A 21,649-nucleotide genomic window follows, 5' to 3' on the forward strand; every position below is an offset into this window, starting at 1 on the left:
AGAAAAAATATATATTTATAATAATATGTACATGATTCCAATATATCACATGTGTACATTCGTAAGTAATTCATTAACATTCACAGATTTTTTCTCAGATTTATAAAAAAAATGTACATTACTTTTCTTAATTGATGTTTTATTGATTAAATAACAATATTTTTAAAATAAATATATTTTCTTAACACATATAACAATTGATAAAATATAAATACTTTTTTTTAATAACAGTAAACTATTATTATAATCACAGGTCAAATTAATAATTACTTCATCAAATCACATTGTAAATTTTTTAAAAAATTATATGAATTTAATATGTAACTGTATGTGTGTATAATAATAATAGTAAATTTAAGTGTAAAATATATAGGTCGTTTGCAAGGAATGTTAAGTCGGGCAATTTAATATATTTTAGAACACCGGAGTTAATTCATTCCGATTATTACACACTTAAATGTTGAGTTCAAATTTCTGAGCATTAGTGGTTATATAAACTGAGTAATTATCATTGCTCTTAATTAACATTAACAATTACGTGATTTGTAGATGATTACTTGCCAAGCTTTTGGCTTTTTGCCTCAGGGCTTATAAAGATCAAGCAATGCAAGTAGTCGTATTTTGTTTTTTTTCTTCATACCCTGACCAGAAACCAGATCTTCCAATCACGTATTTATCATGGTCGATCAACTTAACAATTAACCAAATTATCTGCATTGTGATTGATTTCGGCCTCATTTGGGTTAAGTAGGTCTTCATCAACATCTTCCCTCTTACAATGTTGAATTGTTATGATCAATCTGTAAATTAAGTATTGAAATAAAGGTCAGGATTCATTATTGTTTGTAAATAACTATGTCAATAATAATAATAATAATAATAATAATAACAACAATACTTTAAAACGAAGAAAAATCAAAACATTTTAATAATCACAATACTTACATTAGACATAGTGTAATTAGAAGCCAACATGAAGCTGATAAGAAACTTAAATGCTGAGGTTTGTCATTAATTACTGAGTCATAAACAGCAGTGTAACAAACAAAAGAAATGAGTGGGGCTATTGCCTCGATAATGGACACAATTGAAAATATTTTACCTGAAATTTATAGGTCATGAACATCAGCATTATGTACTATTTTAATAATTTCGATTTACCCATGTCCTGAGCAGGAAATATCCTCGACACCTCTACTTTCATTGCAGGGCTAAATATCACCTTTAGAACACCTAAATTTCCAGCCAAGTAAAAGTCCAAATTTGAGTGCGATAAGCCGAGGCATATTGAAGAATAACAGCCCATGACACCGATCAACAAAGCTACCCATAATTCTCGGACACGAAGAACTTTTGTGAATAGCCACATCACCAGTAGTGATGCCACAACTTTAAAATATAATTATAATACATTATTAAATTTTAATAAAACTACTGTTTAAGTAATTAAATATATACTTGATGAAGCGCACAACGATGCTGAATAAAAGTTATAATCGTCCATTGACCAATTTAAAACTTTTCTTAAAATCAAATACTGAAAATTAGAATCACCTGAAACATATTAAGACCATTGAAAACAACTAAACTAAATGAAAGTTATATTTTTATTACCTAAAACCACACTAAGTTCAATTGTTATTACAAAACAAATAATGCCAAAAATCAACAAGCCGTAAAATTCTCTATTAACGAAAACAACTTTTACCATTTGCTTTATACTGTCAAAAGAGAATATTTGAAGGAGGCTTGGTGTTTCGTCATCACACTGGAAAAAACACTGCTTAGTAACAATTTATAATAAGTTTTTTGAAGTTTATTAATTACCGCAACAAAAGTAACAGTTTCAGGAATGCATAGTATAACATAATACAAGACCAGCAAAGTAAAACCAGCTGCTATGACATAAATTACTGATGTATATGTATCGTCTGATGAGCATAGCCACAACAGCAGAGGTGATATTAAATATCCAAGTAAAACGGCAAGAACATAAGATGTTGAAAGATATGTCATTCTAAAAATAAATCAAATTTTACTTTTAAACAGCTTTGAAAGAAAATAAAATAAATTTTCTGTGATAACTAATAACACACCTAAGACCTCTGTTGGATTCTGTTGTGATGTCAGTAACATAGGAAAAAACTGCTGCAAACAACACTACTAAACCTCCCGACAGCATGGGTATTAATGAAATAACCAATAAATAGATAGGAGATGCCGTTGTTATTTTTGCAAAAATAAGCCAAGCTATATAATAACAGCTATAACCTTTAAAAAGAAAAAAAAAAGAATTACAAGAGAACTTTGCAACTAGCCTTTCTGGCTTTATTACCACATAGAGGTAGCACGAGGAAAGATTTTCTTCCATGTGTGTCCATCCATGGTCCAATAAAAAAAGAAAGAAATATACCAACCACAGAATCAAGGATAGATTTGACTAGCATAAGATTTGCCACATACACCTGTAAACCGTTTTCAACTAAATGTTCTTTCTCGTCAGAACACTGTTCCGCAGTATAGTTAAAGGTAATTAAGCATGTTTTCTGTAGCAGAATTTTCATTGATAGCGCATCTAAATATAAATAAACAAAATTGATAAGTTCAATTTCAATATTTATCTATTCATGTTCACCTGATAAGGATGAGGAGAAGAATAAACAAAATAAAATCGGTTCAACTGTGATAAAAGAATAATTAAAAAAGGTCCCTGTCATGCCACTGCTATTGGTACTACCACTGTTACTCTCGTTCACACTTATACCTTCATCGTTATCTGAGTTGTCAGGCATATTTCTAGATTTTCCTTTAACTGTATAGGTAACTAAAATGAAAGAGTGCAGAATATTGTCATCTATCAAATTTGAATTATTTACATGACATACATACAAATTAAATTATTCTTTAAAGCTATTATAAATAGATTTTTTTTAAAAGAATTTATTCGTAAAATGGATGTCCTTTTAAGCTTCCAAGGCAAAAAACTGCAATGATTTAATGATTTATCCCCTGTTTTATAGTGCCTTGATTATTAACGTCACCTGAAAAAAGAGTAAAATTAACAAGGCAAAATATAAAACACCATTTATAGTGAATGCATTTCTGATTATATTCATTCTTAATTCATTATCATTAGAACGAATAGTTGGTAACACGATTGTTTATATTGGATGTTACATTATCTGAAATGTCAGGATCAGGCTGTCATAAGTGTAAAGCTGATTTTGCAAATATCAAAAACAAATCAAACAAAGCCGGTAGCCATATTACAGTAAAACTTTTCAATGGAAAGACACAGAACTCACAACTATATAAACCAGTCTTAGCACACGTTACAAATAGTTTTAAAATAAGTTAAAAATAGATGTTAGAAATAAGGCTGTAAATCTGACGCCCATATGGTAGGGAGCAAAGGGATTTCCTGCAAACCTGGAAGTCATCGGAACATGATAAAATTAATAATCTGTCCACTAAATAACCAAAGTCAAGGAGTTATTTAGTTTAAGAAGGTTGTCACAGACACAGTTCGTCCATTGTCATAATCAGCTGGGTGGGTGTAATACTTCACAGGATGTCTATCGACATGAGATCAGTAGGCTATGAAAACCACTGAGAATTACGAATTATTGTGTGGCCACTCTTGCAAGAAGGAAATTGAATATCTGGCCCAATATATTTTGCTTTTCCTTTCCTCCCCTACCCTGGTTGGGAAATCAGTATAAAAGGGATGATCTGAAAATTCAAATTCAAACTCGAACACAGTCAACTGGACCCAGAAGCAGCAAGAAGATCTCATCCTCAGAGTTGTGGTCATTAGGGAAGTACACTTCGTTCTTTCAAGCAGAAATACATGCCATCAATGCTTGTGCCCTGGAAAATCTTAAAAGAGGTTACACTGGCAAAACATTTTCATAAGATCTGATAGCCAAGCAGCCATTAAAGCATTAACATGTAAAATAATCTCATCAAAATTAGTCAGTGCATCCAAATTCTCCAAAACCTGGGGAAACACAACAACCCGATGATATATTGGATGCCTGGGCACAGAAGAATTTTGGTTAATGAGACAGACTGGCCAGAGGAGGATCTGCAAGACTATACATAGGCCCCGAACCTCCTGTTTTTGGACTAAATATAGAATCCTCCATCGCAGAATGGATCCAAACAAAACAAAAGGAGAAGTGGATAAACTCTAGCGGCACTAGACATAGTAAACTTATTATGAAACAACCCTCACCAAAACTGGCCAACTCATTGCTGCAACTGGAGAGGGCTAAACTCAGAGGAGTGATATGACTTTTAACCGGCCACTGGCATCTGAGAAAATATCTAGACAACATGCGAAGCAACTGTTCAATTTCGATTTAACATAGCACACAGAAAAAAATCTAGAGAATGAAATTGTAACAGCAACAGTTAATACATCTAAGAAGAAGGATTGAGTCTATTGCACTGAACTAAGGAACTAGGAATAAGCCGGAAGGCTGCATTGCCTGGGGAGTACAAACCTCGTTTCCTAGTATCCTTATCACCATACCATACCAGAGTTGTGGCTGGGTTGTCTTGATTATTTGTCGCTCAGTTTGTTTAGTACAATATTAAGACAGGCATATTGATGAATATATTTCTCTGATTTATTGTGCCAACCTTACCTTACCCCTCACAAAAAGTAGTTAAGCATGCTATATATTCTATTATTGCTAGCGCTAAACATCAGGGCAGGCTTACACTTACTTCACATCTAGGATTCCTAACTGCAACGCAATGGCACTTCTGAACAATTCCACACAAAAACTGATCAAGTGCAAACGCTAAATCTCATCACATTGCTTACAAACAAGGATAATAAGCGCAACATCGCTAACTGTTTTTAAAAAATAAATAAAAATTTTAAAAAATTGTGTGCGAAGTCAGAAGCGTGAAGCCTTCCTTAAAGTTGGGTAAACCAACAGCAAAGGACTAAGTTAACACTAACAGAAATTCAATTTCCGAATACACATTTAACAATGAAATAAACAATAGATCAATGGACATTAAAAATTAAATGACCGATGCTTTAAATAAACATTAAATAACATGCAATAAATTAAGAGAAGTACAAAAAAAAAGCTCTGAAGTAGAAAACATTGCTATTTACCAGACTAAAATTGGAAAATATAACAGTTGGAAAGTTCTGTCTGTGAAAAAGTAAAGAATGAACAACAATAATTGGTAAGAACTCAACAGCACATACATTATTTAATCAATTTCATGACTTTTATCTTACTTCAATTAGTTTGATAATTTTATTTGGTATGATTCACGAATGGAAATTGACAACGAAACCCTGTCAAACTGTTTCGATTTTAGTATATTCAATTTTCATTTAAAAATAAAAGTACTCACAGACATGGAAAAATGATGAAGTTACAAACTTATGACCTTGTAAAAATCTGAAGGTCTAGATAACGAATTATTAGTTATCAACAAATACATACTTTGCCAATGACACTTCTATTTTCTGTACAGTTTTCAAATTTTAAACATTTCAACAACATATACAACATTCAACTCCCTAGTTGTATACACTGTGAAGTGTGAACCTCGTCGAATCTTAAAACGTATTACCGTCGATATAGCAATTACGTAATAATCCCTACAAAATTGCTAAGTTTTGACCCAAAATCAAATTTAAAAATCATTGGATAAAACATCACAAACGATTGCGATAGGCGATGAACTTAGTGATATCAAACGACCAACTGGTACTTATCATTTGAGTTCCTTGATTTGTATATGTCATGTCTCTTCGCGGTTTAAAATTTTTCAAAAATTATATTAACAAATTAGTCTAGGATGATGATTAATTTTCCTCTAAAGAAAAAAATGTATTTATTTATTTACAGGCAAAACCTATTAAAAATAAGTACAATTATAAAACATAAATAGGTAATTAAAGCTGATCTAGAATAACAAAACAGACATGACCAAAGCCCTAAGTAACAACAGGTTGACATAATACTTAGATTGCCAAAACATTTGATAAAGTCATAAAGATTGATTGTCTCATCCGAATACTCGACATCTTTGGTCGGTTCTCTCCACATCTAGTTAAGCCCTTATTTGCACAATAGATATCAAATTGTGAAACTTAACTTTACAAAAAATAGCAGTCTTGTGTGGTGTACCTCATAGGTCGTTACTCAGCCCATTCCTTTTCAATGTATTTATGAATGATTTCCCTCTTTGCTGACAACCTGATGGTCTATACTGCTATCACTTCTATTCATGATGTTCCTCCAATAAATCTACAAAAAATGTCTACACTTTTGTCCTTTTTTTAATTTTATTAATTTATTTTTATTTTATTTATTTATTTTTTTAATTTTTTTATTTTATTTTTTTTGTTAAAACGTTAATTTTAAATTAACGATATTGATTGATTTATGTTTAGTGGTCTAATTGACCATATTAATTATTTCAATTAATTATTCTTTTTTATGAAGTCACGATAGCTCAAGAGGTGAGAGAAGCGGCATATTGAGCTGAAGGTCGTGGGTTCGAAACCTGCTCGTGACACTAAATTTTTCATCTCAACAAACTTTACATAAAAAGAACAATTAATTGAAATAATTAGCTATATTGTTAAGCATATATATTTTAATTGAGATTAGTATGAAAAAAGTATTTTGACCCCTTTTTTGCGAACTCAATGAGTAATTGAATGTTAAGCTCTCCTCTATGATAGAAATTATTTTACTTTTTTTATAGTTCTATTATAGTTATATATTAATAGGTAAAGGCTATTTCATTTCATATAACACAATTTGCATTTATTAAAGAACTTATTAACTTATTTTTTAAGGTGCTGCCGAGTGCTCATCGGTCTTGGGAGTCCCTCCCCAGATTTTGAGCTTAAAGGATCTCCAGTGAGCTTAGAGGTGTCTATAATGATTAGACAACGACCCCTAATCGATAAAGCCCTATGCTCAATGTTCAATTTAAAAGCATCCACGGAGTTCCTTTCTTTCCTAGTCTGGGGCTATCACTGTGCTATTCATCACACTCATGGAGCCAGTTCTGCTGACTTATATAAATTTAATGACCAATATGGTCACAGCCTTCAAAAAGAAGAAAAGAAAAAATATATAAAACTCTAAAACAGTTATCAAGCACTTTGAGTCAATCAAAACATAGCAACTTGTATAATTTGTTTATAAATTTGTTAAAACCCTTATATGAATAGCTACTAAGTATTTTTGTATAGTAAAACTATATAAAACATGTTTAATCCATTAAAAAATACAGTGAGAAAAACAGATTTTCAAATTTTGTCTTATTTATACAAAATTAAACAATAACAAAAAACATCTGAACATATTAGTAATACAATGAACTAGAAACAACTCATTCAACTTTACTTTTAAAACAAGACATGGCTAATGAAGTAACATTTGCACAGCTTCACCAGAAGTACTGTGACCTCAAGGATTATTCAAAAAAGCAAGGAGTATCGCAGCAACTGAAGTCGTACTGGGACATCAGTTTAATTAGATTAAATTGTGACAGTATTATAAATGATATCGAAACGAAGATGAAAACCGCTGAATCAGAATCTGATGTTTGGCATCGACTTCTGGCGATGAAAGGTGTCATACTCAATTTTCAAGTTGACTTCCTCCTCCTGTTTGAAAATTTTGGACTCGCTATGGACATATTGATAGAAAACTTTAAAAATATTCACCCTTATTCAAAAAGCAATTACGTCTCTTTTGTATCTTTGCAAACAATACATAAAATCGCTTCTATATGTAAAATGAACGACGATTTGTGTAGCGCACAAGAGATTCTTGAAACAGCAGTTGATATTTATGAAAGCTCAATAGATGAAGGCTATTGCGAAAATGAAGAGCTGTTTTCACCAGATGAAACGGTTTGGCCACGGTTCAATCTGGCTTGTCAATTTGATAACACTTACATCTTCATCTTGGAAATGCTGAAAATAATCCACGATTCAAAAAAGAATTATGTCGGCAGCGTTGTCTTACAGCATCACATATTAAAAATACAATTAAAACGTGGCGATGAAAGTTTGTTCATTTGGCTACAGAATTTATTAAGATTATCAAATAAATTAACACATTTGCAATTTTATAGGTAATATAAAAAAATAAAAACTGCCTTGAAAAATGTACTAATAATTGAATTTGTATTTTTACAGATGTGCAAGGCATCATTTGTCAGTAGCTTCTTACAAATTGGAATCACTAAAAAAGTCATTTGGAGGAAAACAAGTAGAAAATGGGTAATGAATGGTTAATTTTAATCAATAACAATTTTTTTAACCCATAAAATTGATCTAAACAAATGCAAATTCCTCCTGATAAATTTTATATTCACATGCAGTTTGAATAAGTTTTACAATCCTTTATATAGTTGTAATTAAATTTAATTGCTCAAGTGGTTAAGTTTCACCTAATTAATGTGTGAAAAAGAAATTATGTCACCCTATTTTTTTCATTATTTCCATAACTTTAAGGACGGAGAAACCTTTAAAGCCAATTCAGAACAAAGTTTAATTTAAAATAATAATTTATCTAATTCTGAAAAATAATTTATTAATTATTATCATGTTTCAAATTTGTAATTCATAAGTGAAACTTAAATGTTTTTGCTTTTACTACTACTATAAACAGGAAACATGTCGCAAATCTCTTTGATGGTTTAGAAGCCAATCTTGCCTTGGTATGGATAAAATACGCCCTCTCAATGTTTGTCAGTTCAGAAAAAAAATATCTAGAAATTTACTACATCAAGAAAACTCAAAAATCACACAGTGAAGGAAAAGGTGGTAAATTATTTAAAGTAAAGTTAGTTTATTAAAAGTTTAAAGACAAGTAGCTGAATGTATAACTCTGACAATAGATGAATCCCAAAGGACAGATATGACATTGGGTAAAACTGATGAAAAGATCGAGGCTCTCAAATTCCAGTTGGATGTGTCTAGCATAGAAAATTTAGTTACATGTGAAATAATCAGAACAACAAATCAGGCCAAAGATTTGTTTGAATTTGTTATTGAGTGGTTTAATAGGGCAAAGGAGTATTATGAATTTAATGAATTTCCATCTGAGCACATTTCTTTGATGATGGATTTTTCAGAGCTTCATAAATCCTTGGCATTTTTTGAACCTAAATCACCCGAGTAAGATTTTTTTTTTTTTTTTACTTTATACATCCTAACATTTTTTCCCCATGATTTCATCTTACACAGGAGATATATTTTGTTTCAAAAACGCCAGTCGATATTGAACATAATAAAAAATCTATCGGCTCAACTAGACCCGATTGCTTTTGTCGACACCAACGTAGAAATAATGAAAGAACTCGCACAAGTTCATCTCGACCTTCTTCATTCTGATTTGGAAATGCTAAAAGAGATAAAGACGTTTGCAATGGACCAACTCAAGAATAATCCTACTAAAAGCCAACAGTTAGAGAAGCATATTGATAGTAGCATTGATCTGTTTGAAAATCAACTCAACGTTTTGGAAACATATGATGCTGAAAGTAAACCAACATTTCAATTCTGACACAAAGTGCAATAAAGATAGAATATATATTGTGTAACCACTTGTAACAAATGAAGTCAAATGTCTAATTATATATTCTTAAAGAAATTTATATTATTTCATTGTTTTGTAATAATAGTAAAAATGTACAAATATATATACATACTTTCATAAAAGGTGGCTGCTTGGTTAAGGTGTTGACAAGATGTTTCATCACTTTAAATTAAGGATTCTATGTAAAACAAAGCTAAAGTTAATTACAAGCCAAACATAGGGAACTGTGGTGGCTAAGTGGTTAGGATGGCCGCTAGCGGTTCTGGGTTCAAATCTTGTTACAGACCATGAGTTTTTAATTGAGAATAGTATGAAAGAAGCATCAAGTCCACAACAGGTAAAGAGTAGTTGAACGTTAAGCCCTCTCATACTACAAGAATTATTTTTTTTTTTTACAAACCAAATATATACTCAAAGATGAAAAAAATCGGACGTTTGTTTTTTGTTGATTATTTCAAACTATTTGTATTTTCAACATCATATTAATTATGACATACTTATTTTTCATATTTATTATTTCAACAAAACACTGAAAAATCATTTAGGGATAGAATAGTGTTAGCTAAATTTTAATCTATTACTAAATGATTTTCTGGTATTTTGGTGAATTTTCTTTTAAACCATCATAATTAAATATTTTTTATTAAAAAAATCATGAATTTCTGATCTTGTTTAATTTGGTTTATTTAAAAATAAGTGTTATAATTAATATTATAATAAAAATACATACATATATTTTGGAATAACAAAATATGAGTTCCCTCCTTTTTTTAAACTAATTTATTTATTTATTTTTTCTGCCTTTGAGTATATATGCTTTTGAATTTGACACATGCTGATTTTAAAATGAGAGATGAATAAAACACTAACTTTTAATTAAAAATAATTTATTATAATATTAACTTGTTATGTACAGCATTTTTTTTTATTATTATCATCATCCAAATAATCAATGCCATTTAAAATATTGAAGGCAGCCGTAATTATTACATATACAACTGAAATTCTCACAACTCATTCCTCAATAAAGTTGAATATCACACATTCAATTCGTTAAATTAGAATAGGTTGTAAAACATAAAATTAGCACCTTGACTTTTGACAATAGCAAAAATGACATTCATCATAAAAAGAAAAAAAATAGAAGCAATGTCAAGATTAACAGAGTCAACTAATTTATGAACTAATCCTCGTAATGACCACTTATAAATATTGGTGTTTTCTCTAGTGCTGGTTTTTTCTCTCTCAAAATTATGTTTTACCACTACATTAATTTATAACTTAAATTGGTTTGTATAGCAACGTGGTAACATACTTTTTCCTATAACGATGTGTTGCACTCAAAACCATGACACCATCCTTGATTGAAAGAGCATAAAGGTGATTAAGCATGACGTGATTCGGTTCAGGGAGAAGAGTAGGTTCACACTGTAAATTTTTTTTTTCAAAAATTTATTTTAAAACACCTTATAGAAATAGAATAATATTAAGTATCTCACTGATATGGGAGTGTCCCGGTTTAAAATGACTTGAAGAAGGTGGGGTGGAAGCACTGGCGGACCTGCAGGTTTTTCCCATGGCCTCATCGGTGGTATCTCTTGCCCGTAATTACCTGAAAATTATGACAAATATTTTTAATTCAGCACAAAAAAGTAAATTGTGGTAAATTTGTTACCTGGTTGAGTGTGATTTGCACTTTCGCTATCCATAGCTAATGCTTGGAACACCTCAAAATCTGTGTTTTTAACGGCTATCAAGTTATTCCTTGAGCCCATTCCATTTTCAACTATTTTCTAAAATATTTTACAGCATTATTTTATTATTTAGGTCATTACAAAAAATCTATTTTTAAAAAATTGTCATAAGTATTCAGTTTTTAACATGTTTTGTGCCATATTATTTTTAGATACACTCCAAAATTATTGTTGTAAAGTAATGCAATATTATTATTATTATTAAATCCATTATATTTAATGGTCTAGTGACCAAATTACTTCTTTCAATTAATTAATCTTTTTATGTAAAGTTTATGGCTGAAATGGTGTCATGATAGTTCAAGTGGTCAGAGCAGCGGCGTACTGAGCCGAAGGTCGTGGGTTCGAATCCCACTCGTGGCAGTAACTTTTTCATTTCAACCAAAAACCTCACATAAAAATATTAATTATTATTATTGTGAGAACTGTTATTTCTGAAAACTCTGAGCAAAAATTGCAATGGCAGTACATTATTTAAATGAGATTTGTTGTCCTTATTTTATGAGTCCCAATTTTGAATATTCCTGCTGCACTTGATAAGGTTTTTTTTTAAGTTTTACACTGTGTATAATTGTTTGATGAGCAATCACATACTTTTAGACATAGCCCACGAGACACAATATCTGAGCTAGAAAGCCTTAAAGAAGCCCAAAAACTCTGCATAACAACTGGATGTATGCCACAGAAAAGGTTGACGTATTTAAAGAGACAAATTGTAATAAACTTACCAATGAAGGGTCATGTTTCCATTCCCCATCAACATAAAATTTATACTGATGCTCACCCTCAGGCAGATCTATGATTGTAACAAAATCTCCATGGCTGTAAAAAAAATCAGAGTAATAAATTTCTATTTGACTGTAATGTAGTAAAATTGTTATTTTGAGGAAGGTAATTTGTGAAAAAAATCCATTCTATTATTCAAGAAATCATGCTTTTACATCAGTTCCTCTGTTTTTAAAATCATCATTAAACAGAAGTGTTCCTATTGCCAAGCTATGAGTGAACAGGAAGGGGGTAAGGAACACACGTTTTACATGGGAATGTTCCAGATTGAAACTAAAAACTAAAGTGCCAGGTGTTTGTATAGATTGTGAGACTTCCTAAAACATTAATGTTTGCAAGAAAGTAAAATCTAATAGTGATCTGTCATTCATAGAATACTGAGTTATCTTTTTGCTGTTCGCATCTAAGAGGCTTTTTCATTAAAAAATTTACAAGTGTTTGTTTATTAGAAGTTGTTTTCTTAGTTCAGAAAATGGAGGATCCAGGGGTAAAACAATGAGGGGTCCAATAGCATAAATTTTAAAGGAAACAACTTCGTCCCTCAGGCATCTTCTACATTTTAACGTTTCGAGTACCTTCAAATTCACAAAATTAAATCCTCAAAACATAATAAAACTATATTGCCCCCTTGAACAATTTTAGCTTTAATATCAATACACTTACACAGGGGGGAAAAATGCAAGTTTTTTCAGCTCCGACAATTTGGGGGAGTAGGTGAATTATTCTTGAGATTTATATGTGTACATGACTATTTCTTTTTGTTGAAGTGTTTGCTGGAGTATTTTGTTGCTCTGCTTGATCAGGATCAGGGTGGGGTCTGATTTACAAAATCGCCTTATATCTTCAAATAATCTTCAGAGCAATTTTTCTCTGATTACTTCATAATTTTTGAACATTAAACTTTTGTCTAGTACAGATCCCTATACAGGTACAGCATTAAAACAGAAGGATTGCTCCTTCATAAATCATTTCCAGAGAACCCAGTCCCCGTATACCTTCACACATCGAGAAATCATGTTTATTAGTTGCCATGTCTTTTCACATATTCTTTCCCCATGTAATTTCCAGGATAATTTTGTGTCCAGCCACACGCTCAATAGCTTCAATTCTTCAACCTGTGGAATCAGCTCACCCCTCATGTACATTGACACATTTGTCCTTTTTCATTTCATATGTAGAACTTGAAATTTGCTGGGGTTGAATTCTATTTTATTTTCTACTGACCATTTTTTCACAATGTACTCTTTTGAAATCCTTCCAAAGTCATATTTGTCCTGCGTAGCAACCACATCAACTGGTCATTCACAAATGCGATGACCTCGACTCCAATAATTCCAACAAGGAAAGTCCAATCTGAGAAGCATGTCTTATAAGCTAGTTCAAAAACCCTGGCCCACTATATCCGTCATAATTTTAAGTTTTTGTTTATAATTTTTTGATTTCGGGAGGAGCAGTCAAGAATGAGATAGTTTTTCAACACCTTTTTCACTTTTCTGCCGATGTTTTGACCTTTATTCGGGTCATCTTCATGGCATGAAATGTGGTGCTATTTTAGTGGGTGTTGTGTGAAAGTGTAAAAGGCAAAAAAATGGGGGGAAAAGGTGTTTTTCTAAACTCCTCATACTTGACCGCACCTCACAAACCCGACAAATTATTAAACAACCGGTCATTAAAAAACCCAGTTTTGTTTATAATCGCCATTATTTACGGCAGTTTGTTTTGTCTGCTGAGACCTTTGTAGGTTGAGACAAATGAGTATTTCTGGGTTATTTTTTTAAAGGTTTTTTTGTTTTGTGTTTATAAATGTTTTTAGTGATGTGCTGTGATTATTTATGTTAGGTGTTTAATTTACAGGAATAATCCCACAATTATTAGTACAAGGTTAGTAGTGAAGCTACATAAGTATGTGTTTCCATAAAAGTAATCTTAATACTATATATTAATCTATATCACAGTTTGGTAATCGACACAAGAGAGACATCAAATTTTTAGTTATGAAAGCTTACTATTAATTACATTTTTTGTAGTTTATTAAAACTTTCATGGAACCAATCAAAATTTAAGTTTTAAGTGATTTGTTAATGTGCTGATGCATTGGGCCTGAATTGTGTCTTTCTTATCATCCGTTTTAGGTGATTTTTTATAGCATAGTTTACATCTGCGTTCAATTTAGCAGTGGGAAATCTGATTTGATAAAGGGTATCGTAAATTGAGTCCCAGTGATAAGAGATTTTGAATTGGAGGAATATTGTTGACCTGGCGTTCCTCACTACTTCAACCATTTATTGAATCACCGGTCACTAAGCACACACATTTAAAGTACAGATTAGTGTGTGGTGTTTAGTTTAGTGACCATTAATTAATGATTATTTGGAGATCGTGAGATGCGGTCTGGTGGGACGTAGGTACAGAAAAACATTTTCTTTATCGTGCGAGTTTCAATCTTTATTGAGATCTCTTCAGGGCTCAAAGTATTTGTTTTCTGTGTAGATGTGTCATTATTGTGTCGTGTTGAGAGTGCTAACTCTCACTCTACAGCACTCTCAACACGACACAATAATGACATCTACACAGAAAACAAATACTTTGAACCCTGAAGATGATCTCAATAAAGATCGAAACATTGGCAAGATAAAGAAAATGTTTTCCTGAACCTAAGCCAGACCAGACCGCATCTCATGATCTCTCCAAATAATCAGTAGAGATTAGGTTGAAGTTTAAGGTTGAACTTGAAAGAAACAGAGGTTGAGTTGAAATACAGACTGCTTTAATTGTTAGCATTGATATATTACCTTTTGACCATCGGAATGGTCTTCCAGTTAGAAAAAGTACCGCTGATGAGGACATTTTTGCCTCCTCCGTCCCATTTGAAAACTGTAGGAAATACTTTATTGTCATTGACCTGTGTACCTTCGGACACAGTGTTTGATCTTTGGCGAGGAATGTTGAAGGCACCTCCTTCCTGATGAAAACAAAAAGAAAAGAATTCAATTTAATATAAATTTTCGAAGATGAAAACACTCACGGAATTCGGTGTCCCGTCCTTGGCGAATTCGTCGTCGTCTTCGTGGGAGCTTTGGTACACCAAATTCGGTTCGGTTTTTTTGTCGAAGACGAAAGCTTGTTCGTCTTTACAAGGTGAATGAGGCACGTGAAGTTCGCCACCTTTCTGGTGTCTGTCCCTTCCTCCGGCGCTTCCAGCATTTCCCATCTTTACATTTGTGAAAAAGAAAAAATTTTCAGACAAACTTAAAACGCCCGTAGATCCAGAGCCGAATCGACGGCATAACAAGCTATTTCCGTTTCGAACCAATTAATCAAATTCTTCAAATGTTTACATGCTTGTCAAAACATAGATTTTTCAACTTGGTACGTTTATGGAGTTGAAAACAGCTGACCGGTCACTGTTGTCAACGTGACAAGACGTCATTCCCCAGCCCCAGCTAACTCTTGGTTAACACTATCTAGCGAAAATTACAAATTTCCCTAAATAAACCCTAAAAATATTATTTTCCAAAGTTTACAGTTTAATTGAAATTATAATCATCACTCCTTACTCAATTATGTTGGTCGTTGTATTCTTTATATTATATTTTATATCTTGTTATATTTTCTATATTTAAATATTTTTATAAATTGCATTTATTCCATAAAATATATATAATATTATTATTATTATTAATAAATATTATTAAGCGTCTTGGCTATCATTTCAACACGAGAGGTCAAAGACAACGTTGATAAAGAAAACAAACTCGTAAACTTCCTGATAATAATCACATAAGTAGTTTGGACTTATTTTAAGAAATAAAGTATACGTATTTATTATATGAGCTGTGCGAAGAGAATTCAAAGTATGTTTAAACCGTTTCATCTCCGAAAAGTGAGTTGTAATTTAACAATTTCGTTTAAATGTAAAAAAAAATGCCACACAAAATATTGCAGTAGTGTTGACTCTATCTTAGACATCGTCCTTAAAAAGAATGAGCAAGTATTACAAGTAATAAATTATTAATTAATTAATGACATTTGTGATCGGCCTGGAATTGTTTTCACATCAGAAGCCAAATCTACTAATGTTACATTGTTTAACTTTCACTGTTACAAAAATTTGCTTTTTATGTCCGGCACACTCCTAAAAAGCTTTTGTTTGATCTTCATAAATGTTATTGCATTTATTTTTTCAACAAAAAAAGTCCTTTTCTGAAACGGTATTCCATATCACATTCCGTTGGTGGTGGCCCTCTAAAGGAGGTCTACTTGGTTACTGTTTCAGCGGTGGTGTTTAATAAGAAGTGTACCTTTGAGGATCATTAATCATACATGATCAATAGGACAACTTGGGTTTCATTAAACGTATGACATCTGACTTTATAAGTGTTCTAGTTTGGTTTATTCTCTGGTTAGGATTATTCTTGAATACAGTGATTTGATTCATTTATATTTTAGTGGTCAATTGACCAAGTTATTTCTTTCAATTAATTATTTTTTTATGTAAGGTTAAGATAATGGCAAAAAGAGGGAAAATTGGATTGGTTGTAGGTTGAGATGGAGAGTTGGTGTCCAAGAGGATCGAAGTCACAATAGCTCAAGTGGTAGAGCAGCTGCGTTTAGCCAAAGGCCGTGGGTTCGAATCCCGTTTGTGACATTGACTTTTTTATTTCAACCAAGACCTTACATAAAAAGGTTGAATAATTAATTGAAAGACAGTGATTTAATTTGGTCTCCTTATTACAAAACTCATTCAAATGATCTACAAATAATTCAGAGAAAAGCTACTAAATACCTAATTAAATCTAGTTTTAACAAGTCACATTGATTATGTACTCCTTGGTCACTCGGCGTCATGTTGCTTTTTCGCTATCAGGCTGAAAGATTTCAAATGGTTTTATTTATACTCAAGAAATTCTATCACAACTCAGCTTAAGTATTATTGTACTATAGAACACTGTGCCACGGAGATAAAAAGGCTGGATATTGTCAATAGATGAATAACCATATACTCGGACAACCATGCATCACTAAAGGCAGTTACTTCATCGGCGGTGAAATCCAGAGTTGTTTGATACTGCATTAGAGCGAGTGACTGAACTGTTTTACATTTCCGCTTACAGAACCAATCTTTCACCCATGAAATGTGTTTATAGAGCCTGCCCGTTCTTTGAATGTCATGCTGATCAATTTTTTGACAGTCAAGTGGTCTTTAGAAGAAAGATTTTTGAGTTTTTAACGAATAATATGGATATCTCTCGTACTGCTGTGATTTGTAATGTTTAATTTCCCTTTTTTTATTTATATGTGTTTTTGATTGTTCTCATGTTGGTTTACTTTTTATAAACTGCTGTCACCTATTTTTTATTATTTTTTTATTATTATTATTAATTTTTTTAAAAATTATATTTTGACTGTTCTTCTTTGGGGTTCCTGTTTGAACTATGTAATAAATCAATAAACTTGACACTGACTCCTAAAGATCAGTAGAGATAGCACTCAATAGTGGTCTGGCCCATGCATGAAAAATTACAATGAAAAATAAAACAAAGCAAATTTCAAGAGCATATACAGGTTTAACATACATATTTTGAGTCTGTGAACATTCCTGATCGTGCCATCCTACAGTTTAGATGATGGATCTGTAAAGTATCTTGCATGCGGTGGTTGTTACCGACCTCTTGATTAGGAAACAACTGTACAGTCGTTGATGTTAAATAGTTCAACAGGAAAACTGCAGTATCAACAGTCCGATTAATCTCTTTGAGAGAGAGTTTTTAACCAACTTAGGTACCATATGCATATACAATTACAGGCAAAGTACTGTGTATTTGTATAGTATGCAGAGAAAGGGTACTTCCCTTTGCTCCCCATAAAAGACATGCCACTTAATATGTAAGTAATGAACACAACCGTGACTTTCTCTGTTTCCTGTTTTGCTTTTTGTGAGCTATAATCATGCAAAGTTGTTGCATAAACACTCAAATACAAAAACTAGACACTTGTATTTATTTGTTTATTTTCCATAACAACTAGGTAAGAAGATTAATAATTGACTTAAAATGTAAACACAACATTATTGAGTGGTATTAATTTTTCGCTCTTTAGATTAAAAATAAATAAAACAAGTTCAATTTAATCTTTTCCAGAGCCAAATTGTCAAGTGGGGGTTATTTGGTTTTTTAAATAGTTTCCTTTGATGAAATAAATTTAAGTTAATTTTTTTTCTTATAAGCATGATTTTAAATCAAAAACCACTTCACCCAGGCAAATGCAGCTAACGATGGACGTAGCGTCCGTTACATAGCCAAGTCCTTAGTGGTTGAAATATAACAAGTTTAATATTTCATCAGGCAGGACCAATAAAACAATCCAAACTGTCAATAAAACTATCTGTTAATCTTACTCTACTTAATTTAACAATTCAATTCAACAATTTAACAATGTCCCATTTTAGCTTTTTTGTTCTTTTTTTAAGGCATGCAGAACGTTACAACTATTGAGACACAACCACGCCAGGAGCTTGTGTTATTCTATTCATGACCCGCCGTACCTTGACAGTTTGAAACCGAAGATCCCCCAGTATAATCCAGTCAACATTCAAATAAAAGGCTACGATTATGCTTTAGTTGAAAGTTATCAGAAATTGGCTAACAAAATAGCTTCATCATTAGATTTAAATATTTCAGATGCGTAAGTTTTTGAGTATTTGTTATATTTTAAACTGAGTTAACTTAACTTATCAATATTTTAAGGTGGGCAACTCCAGCGACGAAAGCCAAAATACAAAAATTCAAACCAAATGGAACAGTTATCGATAAAGAATATATATTGACGACATACGAAAGAAACATACAGGTATTTTTAAATGTTCAATATGTCACATTAAACAAAAGTTATTTGTCCAGCTTTATTACAGATTGAAGAGCTCTCTTCAACAGTGGCTCCCATTTTGATAGAACTTCTGCAATGTGCTCTCCCTCAAGGCATTTCCTTTCATCTCCACCTACATGAAGAGGAAGACGATGTCAAACGCTATGTCCCAGATATGGAACTGTCCGAGCTAAAAACCCAATTGGAAGAATTGGGAGGACCAGTTAAAAAGAAATAATAGTAAAAAGTAAATTGTGGTAATTACTTCATATTTAATTTTGTAAATAAATAGTTAAACAAACAAGTCTTTTAAATTTGTATTGAACAATAATAATATTAATGAATTAACATGTACAAAAACTAACTTTAAAGTAGTCATTGATCACTACGTGTGCTAAAAAAATAAATTATAATTCCAATGGTTGTATAAATTTTAAATTTTAATTAATTTGAACATTTGTGGAAGGATTTTTTTTTTAAATTTTTTAAATGTTTTTATTTGTTGCCTACACACAGTAGAACATATTACAAATGAGATAATATATATTTTATCACAGTCACAGCACTAACTCTAATGCCAGCGTTGCACCCGGATATACCATGAGAAACCAGTGAATGCACCAAAACACTCAATGTGAAGGATTAAGGGGCAAGGAGGTCTCGAGTCCATCATCAATCCATTATCCTAATGTGTAAATAGGGCTTGAATAGTAAGATTAGGATGGATTGAAAGGATGGCATGATAGAATCGGGAGCGGATTTGTTTAATGAAAAAAAGAATGAGGTTATTGTAGATTCTTAATTCACTACTTTCGTGGTCCGCTTGACCAATTAATACATGACAATTAATTAAGGTTTTTAGTTGAGATGAAAAAAAGTTAATGGCACAAGAGGGATTCGAACCCACGACCTTCGGCTCGTAAGGTGGGGTTGAGATGGGGAGTTGATGTCCGAGTGGATCGAGTCACGAGAGCTCAGGTGGTAGAGCAGCGGCGTATCTAGCCGAAGGTCGTGAGTTCGAATCCCTCTCGTGCCATTAACTTTTTTTCATCTCAACAAAAAACCTTAATTAATTGTCATGTATTAATTGGTCAAGCGGACCACGAAAGTAGTGAATTAATGATTTAAAAATGAAGTACACTTCACTAAAGCTCTCCGACGCCATTTCAATTGTCGTCGAGAATCCAAACCGATTACACGACATTTGGAAAATGGCAAAAGGAGGGAAAACTCATATGGTGGGGTTGAGAGGGGGAGTTGATGTCCGAGTGGATCGAGGTCACGATAGCTCAGTTGGTAGAGCAGCTGAAGTACACTTCACTAAAGCTCTCCGACACCATTTCAATTGTCGTCGAGAATCCAAACCGATTACACGACATTTGGACATTTTTTCATCTCAACTAAAAACCTTAATTAATTGTTATTGTGGATAGTGAGGTTAGTGATGTGGTAAAGAGCTTTGACATTGTCTTTGAAAATTTGATTGGAAGGATTAGATGTGCTGATGGCAGATCCCCACAGTTCCATTCCATTTGTCCAACATGGTCACAGTAAAGTCTCAAATAAAGTTAGTTTAGTTTTGACGGTCAAGATGGATTTTAGCCCTAGAAGCCTTCATAGTTTTCCAAATCTATTAAGTTTAGGTGGGGATTCCACATCAGTCTGCTGTCTAGGTAAAGTCCTACATATTTGACTTTAATGGAAGTTGGTATCTCTGTGTTGTTGATGTACACATTTCTCCAGTCTTCGATAAGCTCATGGTGTTGTTGGATCTTGGAAGTAGCTTGGATAGAATACTAGTTAGAGGACAAAATTGCAGTATCATCCGCATCGGTGTAGATGATATGTAGGAGGGACCAAAAGTGCTCTTATGGGATGCTGACTATCAGTGATTTCCGAGAACTTGATGCCACACATCAGAAGCAAAGGTCGGTTAGGTAGGATTTCAGGTGACAATAAGGAGTTGGTTGGAACCGTTCAAGTTTATAAAGCATGCCTGGGTGCCAGACCCATCAAATGCTTGTGGTATATCTGAGAACGCATCCAATCAATACTCTTGGTTCTCTCAAGCCAAAGAAATGGTGTCAACAACTCCAAAATTTGGTGAGTTGGAGAATGAGAGGTTGGATTGAGGGGTTGATTTTATGAATATCTAAGATTAAGTGCTTTAAAAGGAGTCAAGTATTTTGGAGATTGCAGGAAAAAACTCATGAATCTGTAAATGTGACACAAGACATGTGGTATTTACCGAATCCTGAACATTTGCCAAGTCATGAGATGCTCGACTTGGCACTTGTCAAATAGAGTGCCTATGTGTAGACATGCCGGGTCTGTACAACCAGCCAGTTTGTGCGGAAACAGCGTATTTGCCAAGTGATGTGTGAATCCTCAACGTACTACCAATTGTGATGGACAACAATGAAACTGTCTTTGCTGCACCTGCGGTTACTGTTTATTTTAGTAGGTTAAAAACTCAGTCACTGTTGCACTATTGCCCCTTCTTACTTTCAAACCATTTCCACGCATCAAAAACCTTGTTCCAATTTTTGATTAGGAAGAGAAACGTTCCAAATTATTTGTTCAGCTTGGTACAGATCGAGGAACTCCAAGACTTATATTGGACCAATCCATACCGAACCG

The 21,649-nt window shown here is 32.6% G+C and overlaps 5 protein-coding genes and 1 non-coding gene across 15 annotated transcripts; 4 read left to right on the forward strand and 2 right to left on the reverse strand.

The window, feature by feature from the left end:
• Positions 1–624: 624 nt before the first annotated feature.
• Positions 625–5,756, reverse strand: LOC106666493 (proton-coupled folate transporter-like). 8 transcript variants are annotated; one of them, XM_024229740.1, is made up of 12 exons: positions 5,267–5,368; positions 5,138–5,177; positions 2,890–3,041; positions 2,636–2,824; positions 2,336–2,575; positions 2,097–2,271; positions 1,828–2,017; positions 1,615–1,768; positions 1,459–1,554; positions 1,162–1,389; positions 946–1,102; positions 625–800 (listed from the first exon to the last, which is right to left on the reverse strand). In XM_024229740.1, the coding sequence occupies exons 4-12, from the start codon at positions 2,790–2,792 to the stop codon at positions 692–694; spliced, it is 1,506 nt and encodes a 501-aa protein (XP_024085508.1). In that variant the 5' UTR covers positions 2,793–2,824; positions 2,890–3,041; positions 5,138–5,177; positions 5,267–5,368; the 3' UTR covers positions 625–691. The 8 variants fall into 8 exon arrangements, with proteins under 8 accessions (XP_024085508.1, XP_014249220.1, XP_014249218.1 ...); XM_014393734.2 differs by lacking the exons at positions 5,138–5,177; positions 5,267–5,368 and adding an exon at positions 5,478–5,756; XM_014393732.2 differs by lacking the exons at positions 5,138–5,177; positions 5,267–5,368 and adding an exon at positions 5,386–5,756.
• On the forward strand, positions 5,132–7,277 carry LOC112128011. The gene is made up of 2 exons (XM_024229743.1): positions 5,132–5,211; positions 6,845–7,277. The coding sequence occupies exons 1-2, from the start codon at positions 5,195–5,197 to the stop codon at positions 7,137–7,139; spliced, it is 312 nt and encodes a 103-aa protein (XP_024085511.1). The 5' UTR covers positions 5,132–5,194; the 3' UTR covers positions 7,140–7,277.
• A 35-nt stretch (positions 7,278–7,312) lies between these two features.
• On the forward strand, positions 7,313–9,659 carry LOC106666492 (protein KBP homolog). 2 transcript variants are annotated; one of them, XM_014393729.2, is made up of 5 exons: positions 7,313–8,136; positions 8,201–8,284; positions 8,676–8,830; positions 8,905–9,184; positions 9,254–9,659. In XM_014393729.2, exons 1-5 carry the CDS (start codon positions 7,415–7,417, stop codon positions 9,570–9,572), a joined length of 1,560 nt encoding a protein of 519 aa, XP_014249215.1. In that variant the 5' UTR covers positions 7,313–7,414; the 3' UTR covers positions 9,573–9,659. The 2 variants fall into 2 exon arrangements, with proteins under 2 accessions (XP_014249215.1, XP_014249216.1); XM_014393730.2 differs by having other exon boundaries at positions 7,314–8,136; positions 8,676–8,827.
• An 836-nt stretch (positions 9,660–10,495) lies between these two features.
• Positions 10,496–21,430, reverse strand: LOC106666494 (5'-AMP-activated protein kinase subunit beta-1-like). 2 transcript variants are annotated; one of them, XM_014393739.2, is made up of 7 exons: positions 17,722–17,772; positions 15,171–15,356; positions 14,938–15,107; positions 12,088–12,181; positions 11,281–11,398; positions 11,105–11,217; positions 10,496–11,033 (listed from the first exon to the last, which is right to left on the reverse strand). In XM_014393739.2, exons 1-7 carry the CDS (start codon positions 17,755–17,757, stop codon positions 10,887–10,889), a joined length of 864 nt encoding a protein of 287 aa, XP_014249225.2. In that variant the 5' UTR covers positions 17,758–17,772; the 3' UTR covers positions 10,496–10,886. The 2 variants fall into 2 exon arrangements, with proteins under 2 accessions (XP_014249225.2, XP_024085510.1); XM_024229742.1 differs by lacking the exon at positions 17,722–17,772 and adding an exon at positions 21,258–21,430 and having other exon boundaries at positions 10,497–11,033.
• On the forward strand, positions 11,649–11,722 carry Trnas-acu. Its single transcript has one exon. It is a non-coding gene; the product is annotated as a tRNA-Ser (tRNA).
• LOC106666448 (39S ribosomal protein L48, mitochondrial) lies at positions 15,874–19,391 on the forward strand. Its single transcript, XM_014393648.2, has 4 exons — positions 15,874–16,028; positions 18,615–18,829; positions 18,892–18,994; positions 19,056–19,391. The coding sequence occupies exons 1-4, from the start codon at positions 15,975–15,977 to the stop codon at positions 19,245–19,247; spliced, it is 564 nt and encodes a 187-aa protein (XP_014249134.1). The 5' UTR covers positions 15,874–15,974; the 3' UTR covers positions 19,248–19,391.
• Positions 21,431–21,649: the final 219 nt, after the last annotated feature.

This window comes from Cimex lectularius, unplaced genomic scaffold (genome assembly GCF_000648675.2).
Source record: "Cimex lectularius strain Harlan isolate CLEC.00 unplaced genomic scaffold, Clec_2.1 scaffold415, whole genome shotgun sequence".
Taxonomy (NCBI): Eukaryota; Metazoa; Arthropoda; class Insecta; order Hemiptera; family Cimicidae; genus Cimex; species Cimex lectularius.

Bases quoted from the DNA above. Each gene is read 5' to 3' on its own strand.
- LOC106666492 (XM_014393729.2), top strand. From the start codon at position 7,415: ATGGCTAATGAAGTAACATTTGCACAGCTTCACCAGAAGTACTGTGAC. The intron at 8,137-8,200 runs GTAATATAAAAA...GTATTTTTACAG, and splicing joins ACACATTTGCAATTTTATAG to ATGTGCAAGGCATCATTTGT. The intron at 8,831-8,904 runs GTAAATTATTTA...CTCTGACAATAG, and splicing joins ACACAGTGAAGGAAAAGGTG to ATGAATCCCAAAGGACAGAT.
- LOC106666448 (XM_014393648.2), top strand. From the start codon at position 15,975: ATGAGCTGTGCGAAGAGAATTCAAAGTATGTTTAAACCGTTTCATCTC. The intron at 16,029-18,614 runs GTGAGTTGTAAT...TCTTTTTTTAAG, and splicing joins AACCGTTTCATCTCCGAAAA to GCATGCAGAACGTTACAACT. The intron at 18,995-19,055 runs GTATTTTTAAAT...GCTTTATTACAG, and splicing joins CATACGAAAGAAACATACAG to ATTGAAGAGCTCTCTTCAAC.
- LOC106666493 (XM_014393734.2), bottom strand. From the start codon at position 2,792: ATGCCTGACAACTCAGATAACGATGAAGGTATAAGTGTGAACGAGAGT. The intron at 2,272-2,335 runs GTAATAAAGCCA...TTCTTTTTAAAG, and splicing joins CCTCGTGCTACCTCTATGTG to GTTATAGCTGTTATTATATA. The intron at 1,390-1,458 runs GTATATATTTAA...TATATTTTAAAG, and splicing joins ATCGTTGTGCGCTTCATCAA to TTGTGGCATCACTACTGGTG.
- LOC106666494 (XM_014393739.2), bottom strand. From the start codon at position 17,757: ATGGCACGATCAGGAATGTTCACAGACTCAAAATAT. The intron at 15,108-15,170 runs GTGAGTGTTTTC...TGTTTTCATCAG, and splicing joins AGGACGGGACACCGAATTCC to GAAGGAGGTGCCTTCAACAT. The intron at 11,218-11,280 runs GTAACAAATTTA...CATAATTTTCAG, and splicing joins TGCAAATCACACTCAACCAG to GTAATTACGGGCAAGAGATA.